The sequence below is a fragment of the Hakea prostrata genome, chromosome 7, assembly GCF_041222555.1.
Source record: "Hakea prostrata isolate BN-2017 chromosome 7, UWA_Hpros_2, whole genome shotgun sequence".
In the NCBI taxonomy this organism is placed as follows: Eukaryota; Viridiplantae; Streptophyta; class Magnoliopsida; order Proteales; family Proteaceae; genus Hakea; species Hakea prostrata.
Window position 1 is genome coordinate 24,814,882 of NC_142606.1, and position 18,970 is coordinate 24,833,851.

Consider the following 18,970-nt stretch of genomic DNA (forward strand, 5'->3'; position numbering starts at 1 on the left):
ACAATAAATAAAAAGTCTTTAAATAAATAAATACACCGGAGAAAATAGAAAGTTTTCTAAATTAGAAAAAGGTTGAGATTCAGATTGTTTCTCTCTCCCTTATCTTTTAGAGACCTTTTGTTGCAAAAAAGGAAATCTCTAGGAGACTTTTTTATGACAATAATAGTAAGCTAGCGGTATACCCAAACTCCGTCTGAAGTAGATCTATAAGCATATTCTTTCCGGGTTTGATTAAAATTCTATCGATACTCGGGGACTCCCGGGGAGAAATAAAGAGTCCCCGTTGGGGGTAATTGCAAATTAAGAGTTATAGCTAATTGTGGACTCTCTTTTACAAAACCCGTTGCCTCTTGCCTATAAATACTTGTCTCTCCGTCTTTCTAAACCCTCTTCATCCCTTGCTCTGAAACGCAAAGTTTTTGTTTTTATCTTTCTAATAAGGGGATCCAGAACCACCAATTCTACAACAATGATCGTGTATCAGGATCTCATCTCAGGTAATTCGTTGTTTTGTTCTGTTCTCTATGAAATACATTAGTTGTGCTTTCTTTTTTTATGCCGTTTAGCATGTATCTGTTTCTAGGGTTTTAGGCGGAAGCGGTAAAGATATCAGTTTTCTTCTCGTCAGAAAAGTAAAATCGTTGTTGGTTGATGCCTAAAGTTCATTACTGTTTACTCTTTTCGATGCTTTGTAGCTTGATTCAGTAGATCTGATATTGACTTATTCGTCAATCAGATCTGCCAGGCTTGAGATCCTTTTCTAGGGCTTTACTTTATAAGATATAATGTCCTGTAATGTCTGATAAATCTTCGTTAGAAAGAATTAGCTTTTGTTTTCATTAGGTTGTTTCTACTTTCAATTTATTGTCTTTTTTAGTTGTCGTTAGATTCTTCGCCTGTGCTGTATATTCGTATGCTCTTCTACGATGAGGCAGAATTCCCTCTTACTGCAGCTCTACACCTTCGCTATTCTCCTTCTCAAGCAGTGAATTTAAATAAACACTTTATCTTGGCGCTGTATCCCTATCCCTTTGCCTTTTATATTTGCCGAAAGGCTGGCTGTATTGGTTCTATACTCATGTGTCATCTATCCACATTATCTCCGTTTCTAAGTGATTGTGGGACATTGATAAAATCATAGTAATGTTAAGAGTTGATAATTATGGAAGATATAGTGTATGGTGTTCAGATTTTGTTTTCTGTAATCTTTCAAAATTCAGGGTGCTCACAGTAGATTTTTGCTAAATTGGTTTCTTATTCTAGCTTTTGAAAACCATATTCAGTTCGTAGTTGTTGTTTGGTTATGTATATCAAGTGGCGACTAATCTGTTAGGAACTTTTTATCTGCTATTCTGAGCTTCATGTTCGTGATTATAACTGGGATAAATTCAATTATCTTTTTGAATGTTCCTTGATTTTTAAGGGCTCATTGTTGTCTGAATGAACAATATCAACAGGTTTTTGTTATCATAATAATATCTCCATTATTTCTGTTTTTTGCTAAGACGGGACAGTTAGATGCCATCAGGCTCTTGCTAATAATTCTTTTCACTTCTGTTATATTAAGGTCTTTATGATGGAGGGCCTATTTGGAGGCCAAATCCTCCCAAAGAAGCAACTGAATCACCTGATATAGGGAACTTTTATGTGCTGATTGGAGTTTTCAATTCCATGTAAAAAATGTCTCATCAATTCAAAAGTGGAGAAATTGTTTGTAAGGGAGAGATACACTTGCTCCCTTATCATATACTTGCTTGAGTTAACATTAAATATTGGTGTATATGCTAAAGTGTTATGAAATTGTGGGCTTATATTCTTAGGATTTTCAGTATATATGTGTACGGAAGATAGTATACTAGATGATCTGGATTTCTAGATACCTATTTCTAGATTCAGTTAGCTTCATCCATGTGTTAAAATAGCTAGAGTGGTAGGGCTTTCATCTCCATTCTTTGAATGAAAAATGTTTGTTAAATGTTCTTGAATGTATGTTTGAATTCCCCCATTATGTGGAAGAATTTATGTTGTAAATTTATGGGATGCCAAGTAGCAATTTGAGTGGGTCTGTATTAATCAATTTCTGCATGTTTATGATCTGTTTTAGCTTTTGAGATATCACCATGTATGTGATATGTCTCTTTCTCTTAGCTTTCGCATTTTCAATGTAACTTCTATTTTTATTGTTTTAAATGTTTTTGAGATATCAATTATCAGTTTATACTAAAAGTGTGAATCCATGAACCACAGGTGACGAATTACTTTCGGATTCATTTCCATACAAGGAGATAGAGAATGGCATCTTGTGGGAGGTGGAAGGAAAGGTGATTATTGTTTTGTTAAGTTCATTTTGGATGTATCTATTTAATCATCTTATCATGTTGTGGCTGATATCAGACGTAGTAAATTTTGAAGTTGTTAGTGTAATGTAATGATGCTATAATGGAGAGAAAAATTAATCTTTTTTGTGTGTGTATTTTTTAGTGGGTGGTTCAAGGGTCCGTAGACGTTAACATTGGTGCCAACCCTTCAGCAGAAGGTGGCGATGAGGATGAGGGTGTGGATGATCAGGCTGCCAAGGTTGTTGATATCGTTGACACATTCCGTCTCCAGGTTCATTATCACCTCTTTCCTCAAGTGTCTACCTTTATTTCTCTCTTTTCATTAGCGTGATTATATGAGACAATTTTTTATTACAGGAGCAACCTGCTTTTGAAAAGAAGCAATTTCTTGCTTATGTAAAGAAGTACATCAAGTTGCTAACACCAAAGCTAGAAGGGGAGAAGCAAGACGAGTTTAAGAAGAACATTGAGGGTGCAGCTAAGTTCTTGCTTTCGAAGCTGAAGGATCTCCAATTGTATGCTCTCCATTTTTTCGTACTATCAAATTCTATTATTTTTCCTCATGTGTCATGGTATTTACGTTTTTCTGATACCATTATTTGTTTCCAGTTTTGTAGGAGAGAGTATGCATGACGATGGCACTATGGTCTTTGCCTACTACAAGGAAGGGGCAACTGATCCAACGTTTTTGTACTTTGCTCATGGGTTGAAGGAGGTTAAGTGTTAAGCAAGAGGAGACAGAAAATGTTTTGCTTGAAGTTTTCTTTATTTTTATGTCGTATTAGTTTGGATTCAGAACAATCTTACCATTAAGGCTGTTGTTTTATAACTCTCCGGATCCATCAATTGTGGGTCACTTATTTTTATTAGTTTGGATTTAAAAGTTATTTTCTTGTTAGTTACATTGTCACTGTTTTTATAGTACCATTTTCAATATTACCTGTTGTGTAAACATATTTCCTTGGGCTTTTGTTATTTAGTTGCAGCTTTTTTAATTCTAATATTGATGATGGTAGCGCCAGAAAACCATTTTGTTACATCCGCTATTTGTTGTGGTGGAAGCTTCTGCTTCTGAGATTATTGGAACCTTATGTGTTAAAGAGTTTCTTTTTGCTCATGAAAAGTGCTGTGTATGAACTTCAATTAATTGCTTGTGATCCCGTCTGAGTTGGATTGGTTAGAACTGATCTCCAATCCTGGCGGGAATTTCAGCTGAATTGGAATCATAATCCCACCTTGATTATGTGATTCTTTCATGACCTGATGGGAAGAATGGAGAATTATGGTTCTTCCCGGTCTATTCCTTAAGATTATGATTCACATATGATGATTAATGGTCAGTGTTCAAGTTGGGTAGGTTTCTACTCTGGATTTAAACATGCTAAATCTGATGCATGCAACCCACAGAAGATGAAAGAATCCTACTTCTCGAAATGCTTACTCTCTGTTGTTTGAATCCCCCTGCCTAGAAACAGCTATGGTGGTCACTGCAAAATTCCATCAAAAGCTCATGAATGTCATCAATTCAACCATTGATTTAGTGTTCATTGGCGGTGGCATTGGGTAGCGTTGCCCAGCTTATGTTAGATAGTGATTGAAGATGAAATTTTATGATGTTAGAACCTTGAAACTGGGAGGTTATGATGTTTCATGTGCTGGGGGATATTTGAATTTGTTTCAAAATAGGCTATTCTTCAAACATGTTGACATGTCGTGAAATGAAATGAACCCACCTTCAAAGTTGAATATTTTCTCTTTCCCTCGGATTTTGAGTTGATGGGTTCTCACTTCTCATACCAAGGATTTCCTGCTGGGCTGTTGCTGCAACCCTAGCTGGTGGATCATTACTTCTTGCGTTGTCTACGAATTATTTCAGTTGCTCTAAGCCTCTAATTTACTCTATTGGATTGGATCATCAATCGGATTAGGGTTCTATGCACTTGAGTTCATCTGAAAATGTGAATGTCTTAACTTAAATATTTTTACTATGCCTCTGGTTGTTCTGAGAGTTGCCCAGCTTATGTTAGATATTGATTGAAGATGAAATGTCAATATCCCAACATTTTGGGCAGTAGTTGCCTGAATTTAGACCTGTGTCATATTTGGAAGCAGATGGGTTCAGTGCAATGGTAATGGTGATCACTGTTCCATCGGTGACTGAAGCCCCTCATTAACCTTTTTAAGGGGCAGACCCTTCTGATGAACGTTTCTGTTACTCTACCTCTACTGTACCTCACACACAAAAACAAGGGAAGAAGGGAGTGACATTTGCAGCAACAGGGAAATTATTTGTTCTTGTAATGCACATTGATTTTATTAGCATTAGCTAGTCAACACATCGTCACTGAAATTGCAGGAAAAAAAACATTATCAATCCTATTTGGTGGATACTTCAATGAATGTTGCAGTTTGTGACCTAAAAAAAGGATTACTTCAATGAAGAAAACAGACATCCATCACTCATGCATTTGACTGGAGAGTTGAGTGCGTCGGCTTGGGCATCTTCACAATCATCACAGTACAGTGAGCATGGTGAGCACAGTAGTCGCTTACACTGCCCAAAACAGCCCTGCAAGGTATCAAGCAATCTTATAATTAGTCCATAATAATATTAACTATAACACCAAAGAGCAACTAGCAAGTTCAGCACCACATATATCTAAACAGAAGAATTTTCTCTTATGTTTGCAACATTCTTCCACCTTAACTAAGAAATGCTGTTACTGAGTTGCAAAATCTACTGCCTTAATGGCTTCATATCTGCCCTTGAATGTGAACAAAACTTTTACTCCTCTGAGATTTTCCATCCAGTCCTGTTGCATACACTGAGTTGTCCAAAGTTTATGTTATAATGAAGACAATTTGGCCCATAATGTTCTAGGAGTAGTTCAGTTTCAAGCAATCTGATATTAATGATGGTTCTGCAGTAGACTTGAAAATCAACCTAATATCACCTATCTGAATATTGGAAATATGAAAGGGTGAATCTGGTGTATGAAGATCATAAGGTTACCTTTTTATAGCTCCATAACCATGAGTACCCACAACCAACATGGATGCATGGTGTTTTTCTACACTCTCACAGAGAACATTCCTAGCATCTCCTGACACCACCTCTGCTAACACATCATCTACCTACACATTGAGACAAATGCTTAGCAAAGCTTCCTATAATGGTAAGTAACAATCAAAACATCTAGCCACCAACATTTGTACTTCAATCAAATTTTGCAGAGAAGATAATCCAGGAGAATTGACAATTGTAGATTTCAGTTGAGACATTTGTGGCTAGATCACAGAAAGTTCGGTTATTTTCTGCAAGAAATATAATTATTTTCAGAAATCCAAGAACTTGAGAGAAGATGACTTTTACAGATTTTTGGTGGCAGATCTCCTTGGCTTTCTCTATAATTTTAGCTGCTACCTTCTTGAAATCTGCCTCCAGCATAGGTGCAATTTCGTTGACTCCTGCAAAGATTCGTAGAGAAATCAAAAGTAAACTTTCATATCTCGAAAATACAACTTGAGATTAGAACAATGTCAGTAGATCAAAATTTCTCCGACAATCATAACTAATCAAATTGAATGGAGAGAAGTTGAAGAATCTAGGTCGAGAGAGATGAAGAGCATAGGTGAACAGAAACATCTAGAGTTGAGCAGAGGATTACCAGCTGCAGAAATTCCCATAGCCGGAGGAGGCAAAAGCTTAGCGTTAACGAGAAGGAGCTTAAAAGGAGCATTGGCAGAGAGAGGAACAAAGAAATGATCGAGAGCCCATTTGAGAGCGTATAAGCTATAATCGCTTTCATCCACACCCACCACCATTATTGGTTTCTCTGTCGTTCCCATGGATTAATTGAAATCTTGTGTTTTGTCTATCTTCTGTACTCGCTCTTCTGAAGCTTTAACGACACTAACAGTTAATGAGTTTCTGAGAGTGTGCAAATGAGGAACACAATGTGCCTTCCTAACAATTTTTGAGACACATAAATAGGAAATGGATCTCACTGGATTTTTTTTTTTTTTTTTTAATTAATTTTTATCAGTCGGGTTTTTATTTTTAATATTTACCTAGTGAGTTCACTCCTATTGATATGGTCAAAAGTGTGAAGGAAGCACATTGTGCTCTTCGTCAGGGCGTGACCGACTCTACCGGAAGGCATAAAAGCAAATAAATGAAGAAAATCGATGAGGAGGTTCTATCAATAAGGCAATGATTGACACATGCGAGCTTGCATGACTTTTTAGGCCGTTTATTTTTTTTTGGAAAATAACTTACTAGGCTGCTTAAAACAAATCATGCTTTGATGGTGCATTTGACGTGGTGGTGCTCATGGTGTTCGCCTGGATGCACGCCATGTGAATTTCATTAAACTTCAATCGCTCAAAACACCACTCGCACATTTAGGCCTGTTTGATTATACGAATCCAGAGATTTCAAATTTTTGGATTTATAAATGCGACATTTATACCCGTTTGGTTGTGAAGATTCTTAAATTCATGAAATCCAGAAATTCATCTTTTACACTAAAAACGTGAATATGTAAATTTATGGGTATGGAGTGAAATCTAGAGATTTTACCCTCACTATAAAAATACTAAACATTTGAGCGTTCATAAAAATCACGTCAATCAAACAGTTTTTCATAATGAAAATTTCACAAATTCAAGTTAACCAAACAGTTATTTTATAAATTATGATTTCATAGATTTGAAATTTGTAGACTTATGCAACTTTTCTTTTCTTTTTTTTTGTGGGAAAATTAAAGCTTTATTTATTTAACTGAAATCCCCTGGAGATCTTACACATTAAAGAGTCAAAGAATAAAACCCAAGTTAAAAAGGGGTGAGTGGTGAGTGGGGAGTAAAACACTTTTTGGAAAAAAATAAAAAAAAAACTTTTTCAACACCAGTGGGCCCCACTGATATATGTAGTCAGGAAGCCATGGTCTGTGCTCCCCGACGGGGAGAAGATCCGAATTCGTGAGTGGGTGGGGAGAAACGGTACAGAAACCAATCATGTGTGCAGGCCGTGGATTTAACAAGTTCATCAGTTATAGAATTGACAGGAACATTCAATAAAGTACGCTGCCAGCCTACGGATGTCGGAAGTGAGGTGTGAGATTTTCCAACTTCCACTAGATTCTAGACTTATGTAACCAAATAGGCCCTAACCAACTTAACTTAAACAAAAGTGATTTTTCATTAAAATGACAAAACCATGTTTTTAGCAGATAAAATTGAATAGAATCCACGTGACATGTATCCAATGGTGGCAGTGTCTCTTCCACCATAGAAATTGCATATCCAATTAAAGCATTATGACCGAAACAAATAATGTGGTCAAAAATTAAATTTGATATTGAAAATGAACAGCCAATCCCAAATATATTGGGCCGTAGTGTGCCAGAGTTTAAGCCTGCATTATTTTGGTACATCTCTTATTGTGTTTTTTTTTTTTAAAATTGAATTTTGTTACTGGCTTGGATGGATTCAAACTCTAATTTTTTACATAAAAGATCTTAGTTTTTTACCGATTGAGCCACCAGTCGAAGTTTAATTAATTAAATTTGTAATTTTCGGGTTTAAAATAAATGGAAAAGGAACGCAGATAGGTTCAGTGCAATGTTAATGGTAATCATTGTCCCAAATAAACACAAAAACAGGGGAAGAAGGGGGTGACACTAGCACCAACACATAAATCATTTATTCTTGTAATACAAATTGATCGTCACTGTACTTGCACACAAACAAACACGATCAATACTTCAATGAAGAAAACATAAATACATCAATCCATGCATTTGGCTGGAGATTTCAGTGTTTCTGCTTGGGCATCTTCACAATCATCACAGTACAGTGAGCGTGATGAGCACAGTAGTCACTTACACTTCCCAAAACAGCCCTGCAAGGTAGGAATCAAGCAATCTTTCAATTAATCCATAATAATATTGACTATAACATTAAAGACCCAACTAGCAAAGTTCAGGACCAAATTGTTAATTAATGTCAACAGAAAGCATTAATCAATGAGCAATTTCTCAGAGTGACCATGAACTCTCATTTTGGGATGGCTGGGGGTTCAAATCCAGGAAAATGAGAATGATGAAATACATATATCTAAACAGAAGCATTTTCTCTCATGTTTGCTACAGTCTGTCCACCTTTAACTAAAAAAATGCTGTTACTGAGTTGCAAAATCTACTCATCTAATTGCTCCTCTGAGTTTTTCATTCAATCCTGTTGCATGCTTGGGTCCATAATGTTCAAGGGAGTATATATATACAGAACAATAGTAGTTTTTTTGTTTGGGTCAAAAACAATAGTAGTTCAGTTTCAAACAATCTGGTTTTAATGATGGTTCTGCAGTAGCCTTTAAAATCAGCTTTGTATCACCTATTAGAATGTTGGAAATATAGAGCAAACCTGGTGCCAAAGGCTTTTATACAAATAGAATCTGGAAGAAAATTATCATAATACATATAATTAAAATAAATTTGATTTTTTCTTGTCAGGAAATGGTATGTGGATCATAAGATTACCTTTTAATGGCTCCATAACCATGGCTGCCCACCACCAACATGGATGCATGGTGTTTCTCTACAGTCTCACAAAGAACATTTCTAGCATCTCCTGGCACCACCTCCACCAACACATCATCTACCTGCATATATTGACCAAAGTGTTTACCAAAGCTTCCTGTAAGGTAAGCAGACACATCAAAGCACCTAACAATCAATATTTTTTTATTTATGTTTTCTCTACTGTAAAGTCAAATTCTGCAGAGAAGATAACCCAACAAAATTGACACTTCAAGAAAGTTGTGGTAGGGCATAGAAAGTTGGTTATGGAGAAGGTGAGCCAGTAGAAATTTTCTAGAGAAAGCAACATAAGTTTAGAAACCCAAAAACTTGAGAGAGAGAGAGTATTTTTAATCATTATGAGAATATTAATGCTAGACTGATTGTTACAGATTTTTGGTGGCAGATCTCCTTGGCTTTCTCTGTAACTCTAGCTGCTACCCTCTTGATATCCGCCTCCACAGCAGGCAAGACTTCGTTAATTCCTGCAAAAATTCACAGTGAAATTAAAAGTGAACCTGTGATAGCTGAGAAACACCTAGAGTTGAACAGAGGCTTACCAGGTCCAGCAATTCCAATGATCGAAGAAGGTAAAGGCTTAGCGTGAAGGATAACGAGCTTAAAAGGAGGATTGGAAGAGTAAGGGACAAAGAAATGATCGAGAGCCCAGTTGAGAGCGTAGAAGCTAATCTCGCTCTCATCAATACCCACCACCATTATTGGTTTCTCTGTTGTTGCCTCCATGGATTAATTGAAATCTCTTCTTCTTCTTCTTCTTCTGTCTCTCTGTTCTCTGCGTTCTGTAATCACTCTTCGGAAGCTTTAAGGACTCACACACTAGTTATGACTTTATCAGAGTGCGAGAACGATGTAGAAGCGAATTAAAGAAGCGAATCGATGACGAATTGCTATGACCCAACTGGATTCCGTAGACTAATTTTCTACTTTCTAGACTGTTTGAAACGGAACTCCAAACACAGCTCCACCATGGAAGTTGCGTGTCTAGTTAGAAGCATTATAATGGAATCAAATAATATTATCGAATTTTTTTGATTTCCTTTTTCTTTTTTCCCCAGAGAGCAGGTAGCTTGTACTAAAATCGAATAAAGTTTTGGAGAATAGGACTGTTACCAAACCTAAGAAGGGACAACTATGTATAATTTGAAATATTAAATATAGATGCTAAAATATAATTGAATAAATTTTAAAGTATATAAATATAATATTATTATAAAACTTAATGTAAATAGGAGAGAAATATTAAAGACAAAGAAGAAATTATTATAAGATGAATCTCTCACTTCACCGAATATATATATATATATATATATATATATAAAGATATCTCTAAGGTAAAAATATAAGAGTTTACAAGAAAAGAAACTGTAATGTACGATATTTAAATTAATTTTTCCACATAATCAGATGTCTTTGGGATGAAAAGATAGATATTTGCCCATGATAGAAGGCGCATAAGAATGGAAATATGGATCGTCAAAATTGCATGTTAGAAGTCATGTTATTTAAGAGTTATGAACATCATAATCAATATTCCTTATAACAAATAATTTGCAAATTTAGAGAGTTTATAAAGAAATCAAATTGAGCCCAAACTAATATCTGAAAGAAAAAAAAACTTTTGTTGACACTCCAAGATAATAAGTGAAAACACATAGATCCAACCTTTCCTAAATTAGTAATGACCTTCCAAAATGTCTTCAAAATTTGTACAATACACTCCATTTTGTTGATCATGATTGGACAATTTCATAATTCCTAAGCTAATCTTTAGTCACTTATGACTTAAAATGTTATCACCCTTAAAGGTAGAATCTTAAATTTCTTTGTCTTTCTTCCTCCATAAATTCATTCTTCTTTCTTTGAGTTGTCATTTTATGTTGTATAAAATAGTATATAATACATCCAAGAGTATATTCATCATTTCCTTTAACCAACTATTCTAATCATATGATTTTGGGATATCTATGCGTTTTGTCAATTATCAGGAAGTTTCTGAAATATTTTTTCCAAAAAAAAAAAAAAAAACCAAAAACCAAATGTGCTTTTTCTTTATTTTGTCACTCCCACACCTCACCTACACAAAGTTGTAAATAGAAGATAAGACAGCAAGAATCAAAGAATTACAAATCAGTGCGCATAAAGAGTTTATTCTTGTAAATCGAAAACTCAACATTTCTATCATTAGAATTGCAAGACCTTATAGACAACCTAATATTCTTTCAGAATATATAGCTGGACGATTTAATATACATATATTTCATCCACATAGTTCCTATATGTAATGAAAAGTTGCAAACTGTTTACAATTAATGATCTAATACAACAATACAACATGATCACTGAACTTGCACATAGAGACACAGTGTCTATGATGTTTGGTGAATGCTTTCATGAATAGAATGGGTATTCATCACCACTGCATTTAGCTGGAGAGCTTACTTCTTGGCTTTGGTGTTCTTCACAATCATCACAGTACAGTGAGCATGGTGAGTACAGTAGTCACTTACACTGCCCAAAACAGCCCTGCAAGGCATCAACCAATTATCAGTTAATGCTGTAATAACATGAAACCAAAGCATCAAACAACTCCAGGATCATTTTTTCAATTTTTTTCTCAACAGAAGACATTAACCAGTGGGCAAGTTCTTAGAGTCAGCATGAACTTCAAGTCCTTTTTGGGGAGAAAGGGGGCCTGGTTTCAATTTGATCCGGCAAACTGGAAAAGATGAAAAACCAAATGCTTAGACATTGATGACTTACTCTGTCATGTTTGCTACATTCTTCCTCCCTTTGATAAGAAATGTTGTCATTAAGTTGCAAAATCCTAGCGGCTTCATATGTCTGCCACACATTTCCCCTGCCCTGGATGTATATTCCTAAGTCTTTCTAGGGATGGAAACACCTAGTAATTCTTATTGTTAACTCATCCTTCAACTTTAACATGATTTTTTTCTGCTCTGAGAGTTTTCATCAGTCCTATTAACACAGACAATTCATTAACCGAATTCCCTATTCAATACATATCATTTGTCCAAAGTCTATAGTATAATGATGAAATTTCAGCCCAGACAATTCGTTACCCAAATTCCTTATTCAATACAGTATCATTTGGCCACAGTTTATAGCATAAGAAGAAAATTTGGCACCGCTCACATGTTCTAGAAGTATTTATATACAGAACACTAATATTTTAACTTTAAATATCAGGGTTTTAATGATGGTTCTGCAGTAGCCATGAAATCAATTCAGTAGCACTATTCAAAATGTTAGAAATCCAAAATGAAGACAAGATAATGAAAAAGAAAATGATATTCAAAGTAATTCCCCTAAATTTGTTTCTTTGCTCCTACCATTTATCAATTAATGATACTCGAGGATCATAAGCTCACCTTTTCAAAGCTCCATAACCATGACTGCCTACCACCAACATGGATGCATGGCGTTTTTCTACAGTCTCACAGAGAACATTCCTAGCATCTCCCTCCACCACCTCTACAATTACATCATCCACCTGCATATTTATCAAATTGCTCAGCAGAGCTTCGTATGATGGTAAAATAAACAGGTTAAAACACTTAATTATCAACAACTTTAATCAAAATTTTCTCTACTGTAAAGTTAAAATCTGCAGAGAAGATATTCCCAATGACTCTACAATTCCAAGATTCAGTTTAGAACAACAAATTTTTCGCTAGGGCACAGAAAGATAGTCTGGTTATTGAGAAGGTGTTTTACCACTTAAGATCTTCTACAGGGAACAAAAACGGCCATAAGAATTTTATCACAACTGATATGAATCTAACCTTTTTCAGAAATCCAAAAATTTATAGAGAGAGTATTTGAATCGCCGGTTAAAATTTCCCCTGACTTTCTTGGTGGGTATTGGGTAGAATTCATGAGTATAATCATTATTAGGGTGATTCTTACAGATTTCCTCTGGCAGAGCTCCTTGGCCTTCGCTACAATTTTAGCAGCTTTCCTCTTGAGATCTGATTGGACAATAGGCAACACTTCGGCAAGTCCTGCAAATCGAAGTAAGATCAGAAGGGAACCTCAGTTATCCAGGAAACGCAGACAAGTAGAATTTAACCGAGAGAAGTTGAAAAATGCAGGTAAGAAGGGCGGAGGCTTACCAGGTCCGGAGATTCTGACAACCGAAGTAGGCAAAGGCTTGGCGTGAAGAACCAGAAGCTTAAAAGGGGGATTGGTAGGGTAGGGCACAAAGAAGCGATCGAGAACCCACTTGAGAGCGTAGAAACTGTTCTCGCTCTCGTCGATTCCCACCACCATCAGTTGTTTCTCTGATGTCGTCTCCATTGATTGATTGAACTCTTTTCGAATTCTCTCTCCACTTGTTTCTGAATTCACCCCTTTGGAAGTTAACGAGTTCTTTAGTCCTCTGACGTGCTGAAACTGAAAATGCAGGAACTATGTAGAAGCTAGCAGAAGAAGAAATTCTTATGATCACGCAATTTTGCTCAATTTTTCTAGAACAGTTCAAATGTCTACCTTCTAGGCTTCTACTACTGTGGGCGGCTTCAGAAAGAAAGAAACAAGATAAATAAAGCAGAAGAAAGAAACAGATAAGTCTGCCACTTGGAGAAGACGGCTAGAGAAAGAGACCGATGCTTTGTTTGATCCGGAATCCAACGTGGCACCAGCTAGGAATTACTCTACTTAGATCTACCAATCTCTCCATCCATAGGTTTTTTTCAAAACAGAAAAGTACACGTGGCATTCATGTTGAGTGCCGTTGGACGGCCGCCGAAATCAATGCTAAAGAGGATGTGAATCCTAAAAATTAAATTACGATAATCTCCCCGATCCATTCAAAGTTCGAAATTTCGGTCGGTGTCGTCGGGTTAATAGCTGGCAACTTTTGGAAGGAGTTTGAAGACTATCACGTCTCAAGGGGCATTTTGGGTCATTTTGGTCTGAAATTTAACGTTGAGCCTAATTTAAAATCAATAAACACATTGAAAGTGTTATTTTGACCTAAAACGTCATTCAAAATAGGGAAAGAAAGCCTTAGTAAAAGGAGACAAATGATTGTGCGAGCAGCTATAAAAGCTATAAAATAAAATAGAATACGCGAACCACCGTTGTTCTAAAAACTCATATAAATCAAATCATTTAAAGTCTACGATTCATTATACAAATACACATAATCATTCAATCATCTCAAATCTCCAACTCTCAATTCCAAGTATTGTGCATAGGTGGACCGAACTCCTTTTGACTATGTTGTCTCCAATCCCCCGACAAATTTACATATTGATCACATCTCATACAATACTGATAGTGCTCTAGATAAAAATCAATCAGGACTTTACCCACCAACTACAGAAAATTCAATAGATGTCTCTTGTTTGAGGGAGAGTGATTGAAACCGCCCAAAGGAGATTGATGTTTAAACTTAATGCGTGTCTACCTTATAGAGTACATGATAGAGTTAAGAATCATATCATAATCATGCATTAATTTATTTATATTATTAATTATATGATTATCTTATGAATATGATGTGGAAATTTGGATGAATGCATTACATGGATGTTAGTTAACTTGACTAAGTTCTATGAACTCATTACTTTATTTGTGTATGTTTCTTTATATTTTTTACAGATTATGAGGCTCCCTTTCAAGTGGAGGATTTGTGGCAATGAAGCTTTTTGGAAGGTACAATTGAGGAAGAAGTGGAAGGGCACGAAGCTTTGTGCTCGTGCCTTCGACTGCTCCTACGGAGCCGACTTTTAGAGATAGAGACCTTCCCATCCTTAGGAAATTTCTAGTATCTTTCATATCACTTTTCTATATTTACACGTTGATTTCTTTTAGGAGGCGCGGGGGTATCTTTTACCAAGACTCTTAAATATTTCCATTGTAGGCATTCTTTCTTTCTTGGAACTTTGAAGTTTTAACTTTTGATTTGAAGTTTTGAATAATTGTAATCATTATTTCAGATTTGATAACTTTATACTTGAACTTGATTTATTCTTGTCCTTCTAGTTATACTACATCATATGTTGTATTGATTTGTCACTTAACCTAGGTCTTGCGGTGTATCACCCATGGGTATTCGGGTATGATCGAATATAGCCGGATGAGATGTGACAGCCTTTTCATTCTCCTACCAACCATCAATTACTATCGATGGAAATTTCATGTGTTTTATAATACATTCATTCAGAGAGACCAGTTGTCTGTATGAAATCATTTTCACATGTTTCTTTACTAGGAGAACATTCTATGCTTGTAAACGGGCGTTTAATTAACTCATTCTTATTTTCATGTTTTCCCTAGTACCCCTTCTGTAAGACATGAAATTACACAGGTCAGCGTAGTAAAACAGCACCTATTCTCTTATTAGTCTCACTGGCCTTGTGCATGGAACAGTTAAGAGAGGAGTCACAGAGGGCAATCCAAACAATTTTAAATGTTATTTAAAATTTAGGGCTCGGCAATAGCCAATAGACCCTTAGAGGAGGGGGGAAGAACCAAAAGAGGGGGGGGGGAAAAAAAAAAAAAAAAAAAAAAAGGGGGGAAAAAAACCCAAAAAAAAAAGGGGAAAAAAAGCTGGTTACTCCATTCTGATCAGCATTCCATATGGCATAAGGATGACCCACTTGGTTCACCTTATCAACGCCAGAGCAGACCATTCAAAGGAGCTTTTCTTTTATTCTCTCTCCTCCACACCTCACACACATAAAAACCATGGAAGAAGAGTGACACTTCCACCAAGTTAATAAGTACACACAGGATTTGTTTATTTTTATCATACAAACAGTTCTTCCAAGTATTATAAATTCTCAACTCTTTTAGACTTATTAACTTACACACAACATGGTCACTGAACTTGCACAAAAATAGACATTGCCAATGATATTTGGTGAATGCTATCTTGAATGGAATGGACATTCATCACAAATGCATTAGCTGGAGAGCTCAGTGCTTGGGTTTGGGCTTCCTCACAATCATCACAGTACAGTGAGCATGGTGAGCACAGTAGTCACTTACACTGCCCAAAACAGCCCTGAAAAACATAAACCAAAATCTCAATTAATGATGGAATAATATAAACTAAAGCATCAAACATGCAACTAGGAAACTCCAAGATCACTTATTCTTTTTTTTTTTTTTTGTGTTTCCAATTAATCCAGAAAACAGAAAAAAAGATGAAGAATATGTTGCTTAGACATCAATGAATACATATATCTAATAGCACCATTTTCTCTCATGCTTGCTGCATCTTCCTCCCTTCCCAAAGAAATGCTGCCATTAGTTTGCAAATTATACTGCCGCTAATGGCTTCATATCTGCCGAGCAACTTCCTGCCCTGGATGTGTATCCCTAGTTCTCTTTAACCGTAGAAACTCCTAGTTGTTTATGACCTGAACATGATTTTTTGCTGTTCTGAGGTTTTTCTATCAGGCTTATTCGCACAAACAATTTGTTAACTGAATTTCCTATTGCATAAGTAACATTTGTAAAGTTTATAGTATCAACAAGAAGAAGAAGCTTTTTCTTAACTAAATGGGGTTGGTTACATGGATCCTTGCCTTCTAGTCAGTTCTATTTGAGACAACACTAGATACAAGGCCTAAGTATGCATATGAAGAAAATTTGGCCCTTATGCTTCATGTACTGGGAGAGTATATATGCAGAGCAATACAAGTTCAGTTTCAACTAACATGATTTTAATGGTTCTATAGCAGCTGATAAGACTCTCAATTGGCCCTAGAATCACTCAGTAGGTTCCCCTGCAAAATGAGACCCTCACCTGTGGTCGATTCACCTGCATATCAGTTTTTTCCAGCACTCCAATTTACACACACACACACAGCATTCGAATTGCGTAAACAGGATTTGAAGATGAAACGTAGAGGACTAATGCATTGTAACTCAACCATTGTAGTTGATCAAGCAAGAACCATTACAAGGATCTCCCCCAAAACCTGAATACACCCTTCAAGATGCCCCAACCAAGGGTCTTCCCTTCTACGCAAGCAAGCTTGCCCCAAACAGAACACTAATCAATTCCTCCCCCCCTCCCCACTAATATAGCCCCGCCTATCCTAACTACTTACCACATAAGACAACATGAGAGTGGCTGCTCCCAATAGAACCCTGCCACTTGTCCTTGTCCCTCCTACATTGTCATTTTGATACCATACAATTCCCCTATTTCTACATTCTCAACTTCAGGGTCTTAAAAGTAGCCATTAAAATCAATATAGTAGCACACTTTAAAATATTGGAAATGCAGTTCTAGATATAAAATAGAAGACAAAATAAGCAGGAAATGAAAAAGATACTTAAAATAAACAATCACAGACAATGAATGAATAACCTTTTTCTTAAATTTGCTTCTTTACCCTACCATTTATCAATCAATGGTATAAGAATCATTAGCTCACCTTTTTATAGCTCCATAACCATGACTACCCGCCACCAGCATGGACGCATGGTGTTTTTCTACAGTCTCACAGAGAACATTCCTAGGATCTCCTTCCATCACTTCTACAACTACATCATCCACCTGGACATTGATCAAAATGCTCAGCAAAGCTTCCTATAGTGGTAAAGCTGTTAGGGTTAAAAGTAACCAGATCAAAACACTTAAAAGTATCAACATTTTCAATTAAAAATTTTTTTCCAATGAACAGCCAAATTCTGAGAGATGATAACCCAACTGAATTGACAATTGCAGATTTCAGTTGAAAACAACAAAGTTGTTGGCTAGGACAGAGAAATATAGTCTGGTTATGGAGAAGAGTTTTCATATCAAATTTAATTTTCTTACAAATCCATTATTTTCCTTGATGGGTATTTGGGTAGGATTCACTTAAGTATATGAGACTGATCTTACAGATTTATTGTGGCAGGTTTCCTTGGCCTTCTCTATAACTCTAGCTGCTTTCGCGTTGATATCTGTTTCCACAAGAGGAAAAACTTCGGCAACTCCTGCTGATAATCGAATTAAATTAGAAGGAATCTCACTAATCTGGGGAACTTGAAGAATCCAGGTCGAGAGAGAAGACGAAGTGAGGCTAGGAGCTTACCAGGTCCAGGGATTCCGACAATCGTATAAGGTAAAGGCTTCGCGTGAACGACCAAGAGCTTAAAAGGAGGGTTAGAAGAGAAGGGGACAAAGAAGTGATCAAGAACCCAGTTGAGAGCGTTGAAGCTGATCTCGCTCTGGTCGATACCCAACACCATCAGTGGTTTCTCTGTCGTCGAACCCATTTTTGAATCCTTTTCTTATTAATTATCTCTCTTCTCTCAACTTTCTGAATTCACCCTCCAGAAGTTTATTGAGTTTTGAGTCTTCTGTGTTCCTAAAAGTGAAACTGAAAGTGAAGCAAATAGAAGATTAATGAATTCTTTGAATTGCATGTCGTGGCTCTTCTATATATTGTGGAAATCCAATATCTTTTCAAAGCATTAAAATGAAGCAAGAAATGTGTGTAAAAATCAATAAAAAAGCGAATCGAATAAAGTGTAATGGAAATCGAAACTGAACACGTGTAGTAGGACCTTATCTGTGTTCTATCTTTCTTACTTGTTGGGGATTGCGGGTGGGGAATCCCTTTTATATCAACTTATGGGGGATGTTCAAAAGCAAGAATCAAAAGCCCTGAAGCTGCTCCATTTCGTAGCTTAAATCATATTGTTGCGTCTAGACCTTTTTCGAGAGTCGGATAATTAGATGAACTCTTGAAGACTTTTCTAGGTGAATGCAAGTAGCTAAAATTCCTGCACTCACAAAGGAAATAAGAGCTAACATTCTTGCACTTAAAAAGGAAATAAGAGTGGGCTGACCTAGTGTTGGTTGGGGAACCGCCTCCGACGCCCAAATTAGTCTAGGCAACACCTTTCTCATCTTAGGATGGAGGTTATATAGAAGTTACCTGGAGGCGGCGTCTCCTTGAATTTCTCTTATTTAGTTGGGCGAGTTACTTTAAGGAGCACGTTTCACTCCTTAATATAGTCGTTATCCCATTGTCCGCTTCCTCAAGTTTCGAAATA

General features: G+C 36.3%; 4 protein-coding genes across 5 annotated transcripts; 1 reads left to right on the forward strand and 3 right to left on the reverse strand.

Moving 5' to 3' along the window:
• The first annotated feature begins 378 nt into the window (after positions 1-378).
• On the forward strand, positions 379-3,226 carry LOC149010753 (translationally-controlled tumor protein homolog). The gene is made up of 5 exons (XM_089160881.1): positions 379-497; positions 2,248-2,321; positions 2,482-2,610; positions 2,697-2,854; positions 2,949-3,226. Exons 1-5 carry the CDS (start codon positions 470-472, stop codon positions 3,064-3,066), a joined length of 507 nt encoding a protein of 168 aa, XP_089017007.1. The 5' UTR covers positions 379-469; the 3' UTR covers positions 3,067-3,226.
• A 1,477-nt stretch (positions 3,227-4,703) lies between these two features.
• On the reverse strand, positions 4,704-13,505 carry LOC149010754 (uncharacterized). The gene is made up of 8 exons (XM_089162478.1): positions 13,075-13,505; positions 12,869-12,963; positions 12,331-12,452; positions 11,380-11,464; positions 6,008-6,191; positions 5,713-5,807; positions 5,353-5,474; positions 4,704-4,908 (listed from the first exon to the last, which is right to left on the reverse strand). Exons 1-8 carry the CDS (start codon positions 13,256-13,258, stop codon positions 4,800-4,802), a joined length of 996 nt encoding a protein of 331 aa, XP_089018604.1. The 5' UTR covers positions 13,259-13,505; the 3' UTR covers positions 4,704-4,799.
• Positions 7,807-9,937, reverse strand: LOC149010755 (universal stress protein PHOS34-like). Its single transcript, XM_089160882.1, has 4 exons — positions 9,481-9,937; positions 9,311-9,405; positions 8,882-9,003; positions 7,807-8,244 (listed from the first exon to the last, which is right to left on the reverse strand). The coding sequence occupies exons 1-4, from the start codon at positions 9,662-9,664 to the stop codon at positions 8,157-8,159; spliced, it is 489 nt and encodes a 162-aa protein (XP_089017008.1). The 5' UTR covers positions 9,665-9,937; the 3' UTR covers positions 7,807-8,156.
• Positions 13,506-15,578: 2,073 nt separating the features above from the next.
• LOC149010756 (universal stress protein PHOS34-like) lies at positions 15,579-18,455 on the reverse strand. Of its 2 annotated transcripts, none has more exons than XM_089163510.1 (4): positions 18,004-18,455; positions 17,811-17,905; positions 17,359-17,480; positions 15,579-15,974 (listed from the first exon to the last, which is right to left on the reverse strand). In XM_089163510.1, the coding sequence occupies exons 1-4, from the start codon at positions 18,185-18,187 to the stop codon at positions 15,887-15,889; spliced, it is 489 nt and encodes a 162-aa protein (XP_089019636.1). In that variant the 5' UTR covers positions 18,188-18,455; the 3' UTR covers positions 15,579-15,886. The 2 variants fall into 2 exon arrangements, with proteins under 2 accessions (XP_089019636.1, XP_089019635.1); XM_089163509.1 differs by having other exon boundaries at positions 17,811-17,908; positions 18,004-18,454.
• Between the last annotated feature and the right edge of the window lie 515 nt (positions 18,456-18,970).

Coding starts and splice junctions, on each gene's coding strand:
- LOC149010753 (XM_089160881.1), top strand. CDS start 470: ATGATCGTGTATCAGGATCTCATCTCAG. Junction 498..2,247: donor GTATCAGGATCTCATCTCAG/GTAATTCGTTGT, acceptor CATGAACCACAG/GTGACGAATTACTTTCGGAT. Junction 2,611..2,696: donor TTGACACATTCCGTCTCCAG/GTTCATTATCAC, acceptor TTTTTATTACAG/GAGCAACCTGCTTTTGAAAA.
- LOC149010755 (XM_089160882.1), bottom strand. CDS start 9,664: ATGGAGGCAACAACAGAGAAACCAATAATGGTGGTGGGTATTGATGAG. Junction 9,406..9,480: donor CATTGGAATTGCTGGACCTG/GTAAGCCTCTGT, acceptor GAATTTTTGCAG/GAATTAACGAAGTCTTGCCT. Junction 8,245..8,881: donor GGTTATGGAGCCATTAAAAG/GTAATCTTATGA, acceptor CCTACCTTGCAG/GGCTGTTTTGGGAAGTGTAA.
- LOC149010754 (XM_089162478.1), bottom strand. CDS start 13,258: ATGGAGACGACATCAGAGAAACAACTGATGGTGGTGGGAATCGACGAG. Junction 12,964..13,074: donor TGTCAGAATCTCCGGACCTG/GTAAGCCTCCGC, acceptor TTCGATTTGCAG/GACTTGCCGAAGTGTTGCCT. Junction 12,453..12,868: donor AGCTCTGCCAGAGGAAATCT/GTAAGAATCACC, acceptor ATAAATATGCAG/GTGGATGATGTAATTGTAGA.
- LOC149010756 (XM_089163509.1), bottom strand. CDS start 18,187: ATGGGTTCGACGACAGAGAAACCACTGATGGTGTTGGGTATCGACCAG. Junction 17,909..18,003: donor TGTCGGAATCCCTGGACCTG/GTAAGCTCCTAG, acceptor TTCGATTATCAG/CAGGAGTTGCCGAAGTTTTT. Junction 17,481..17,810: donor AAACCTGCCACAATAAATCT/GTAAGATCAGTC, acceptor ATCAATGTCCAG/GTGGATGATGTAGTTGTAGA.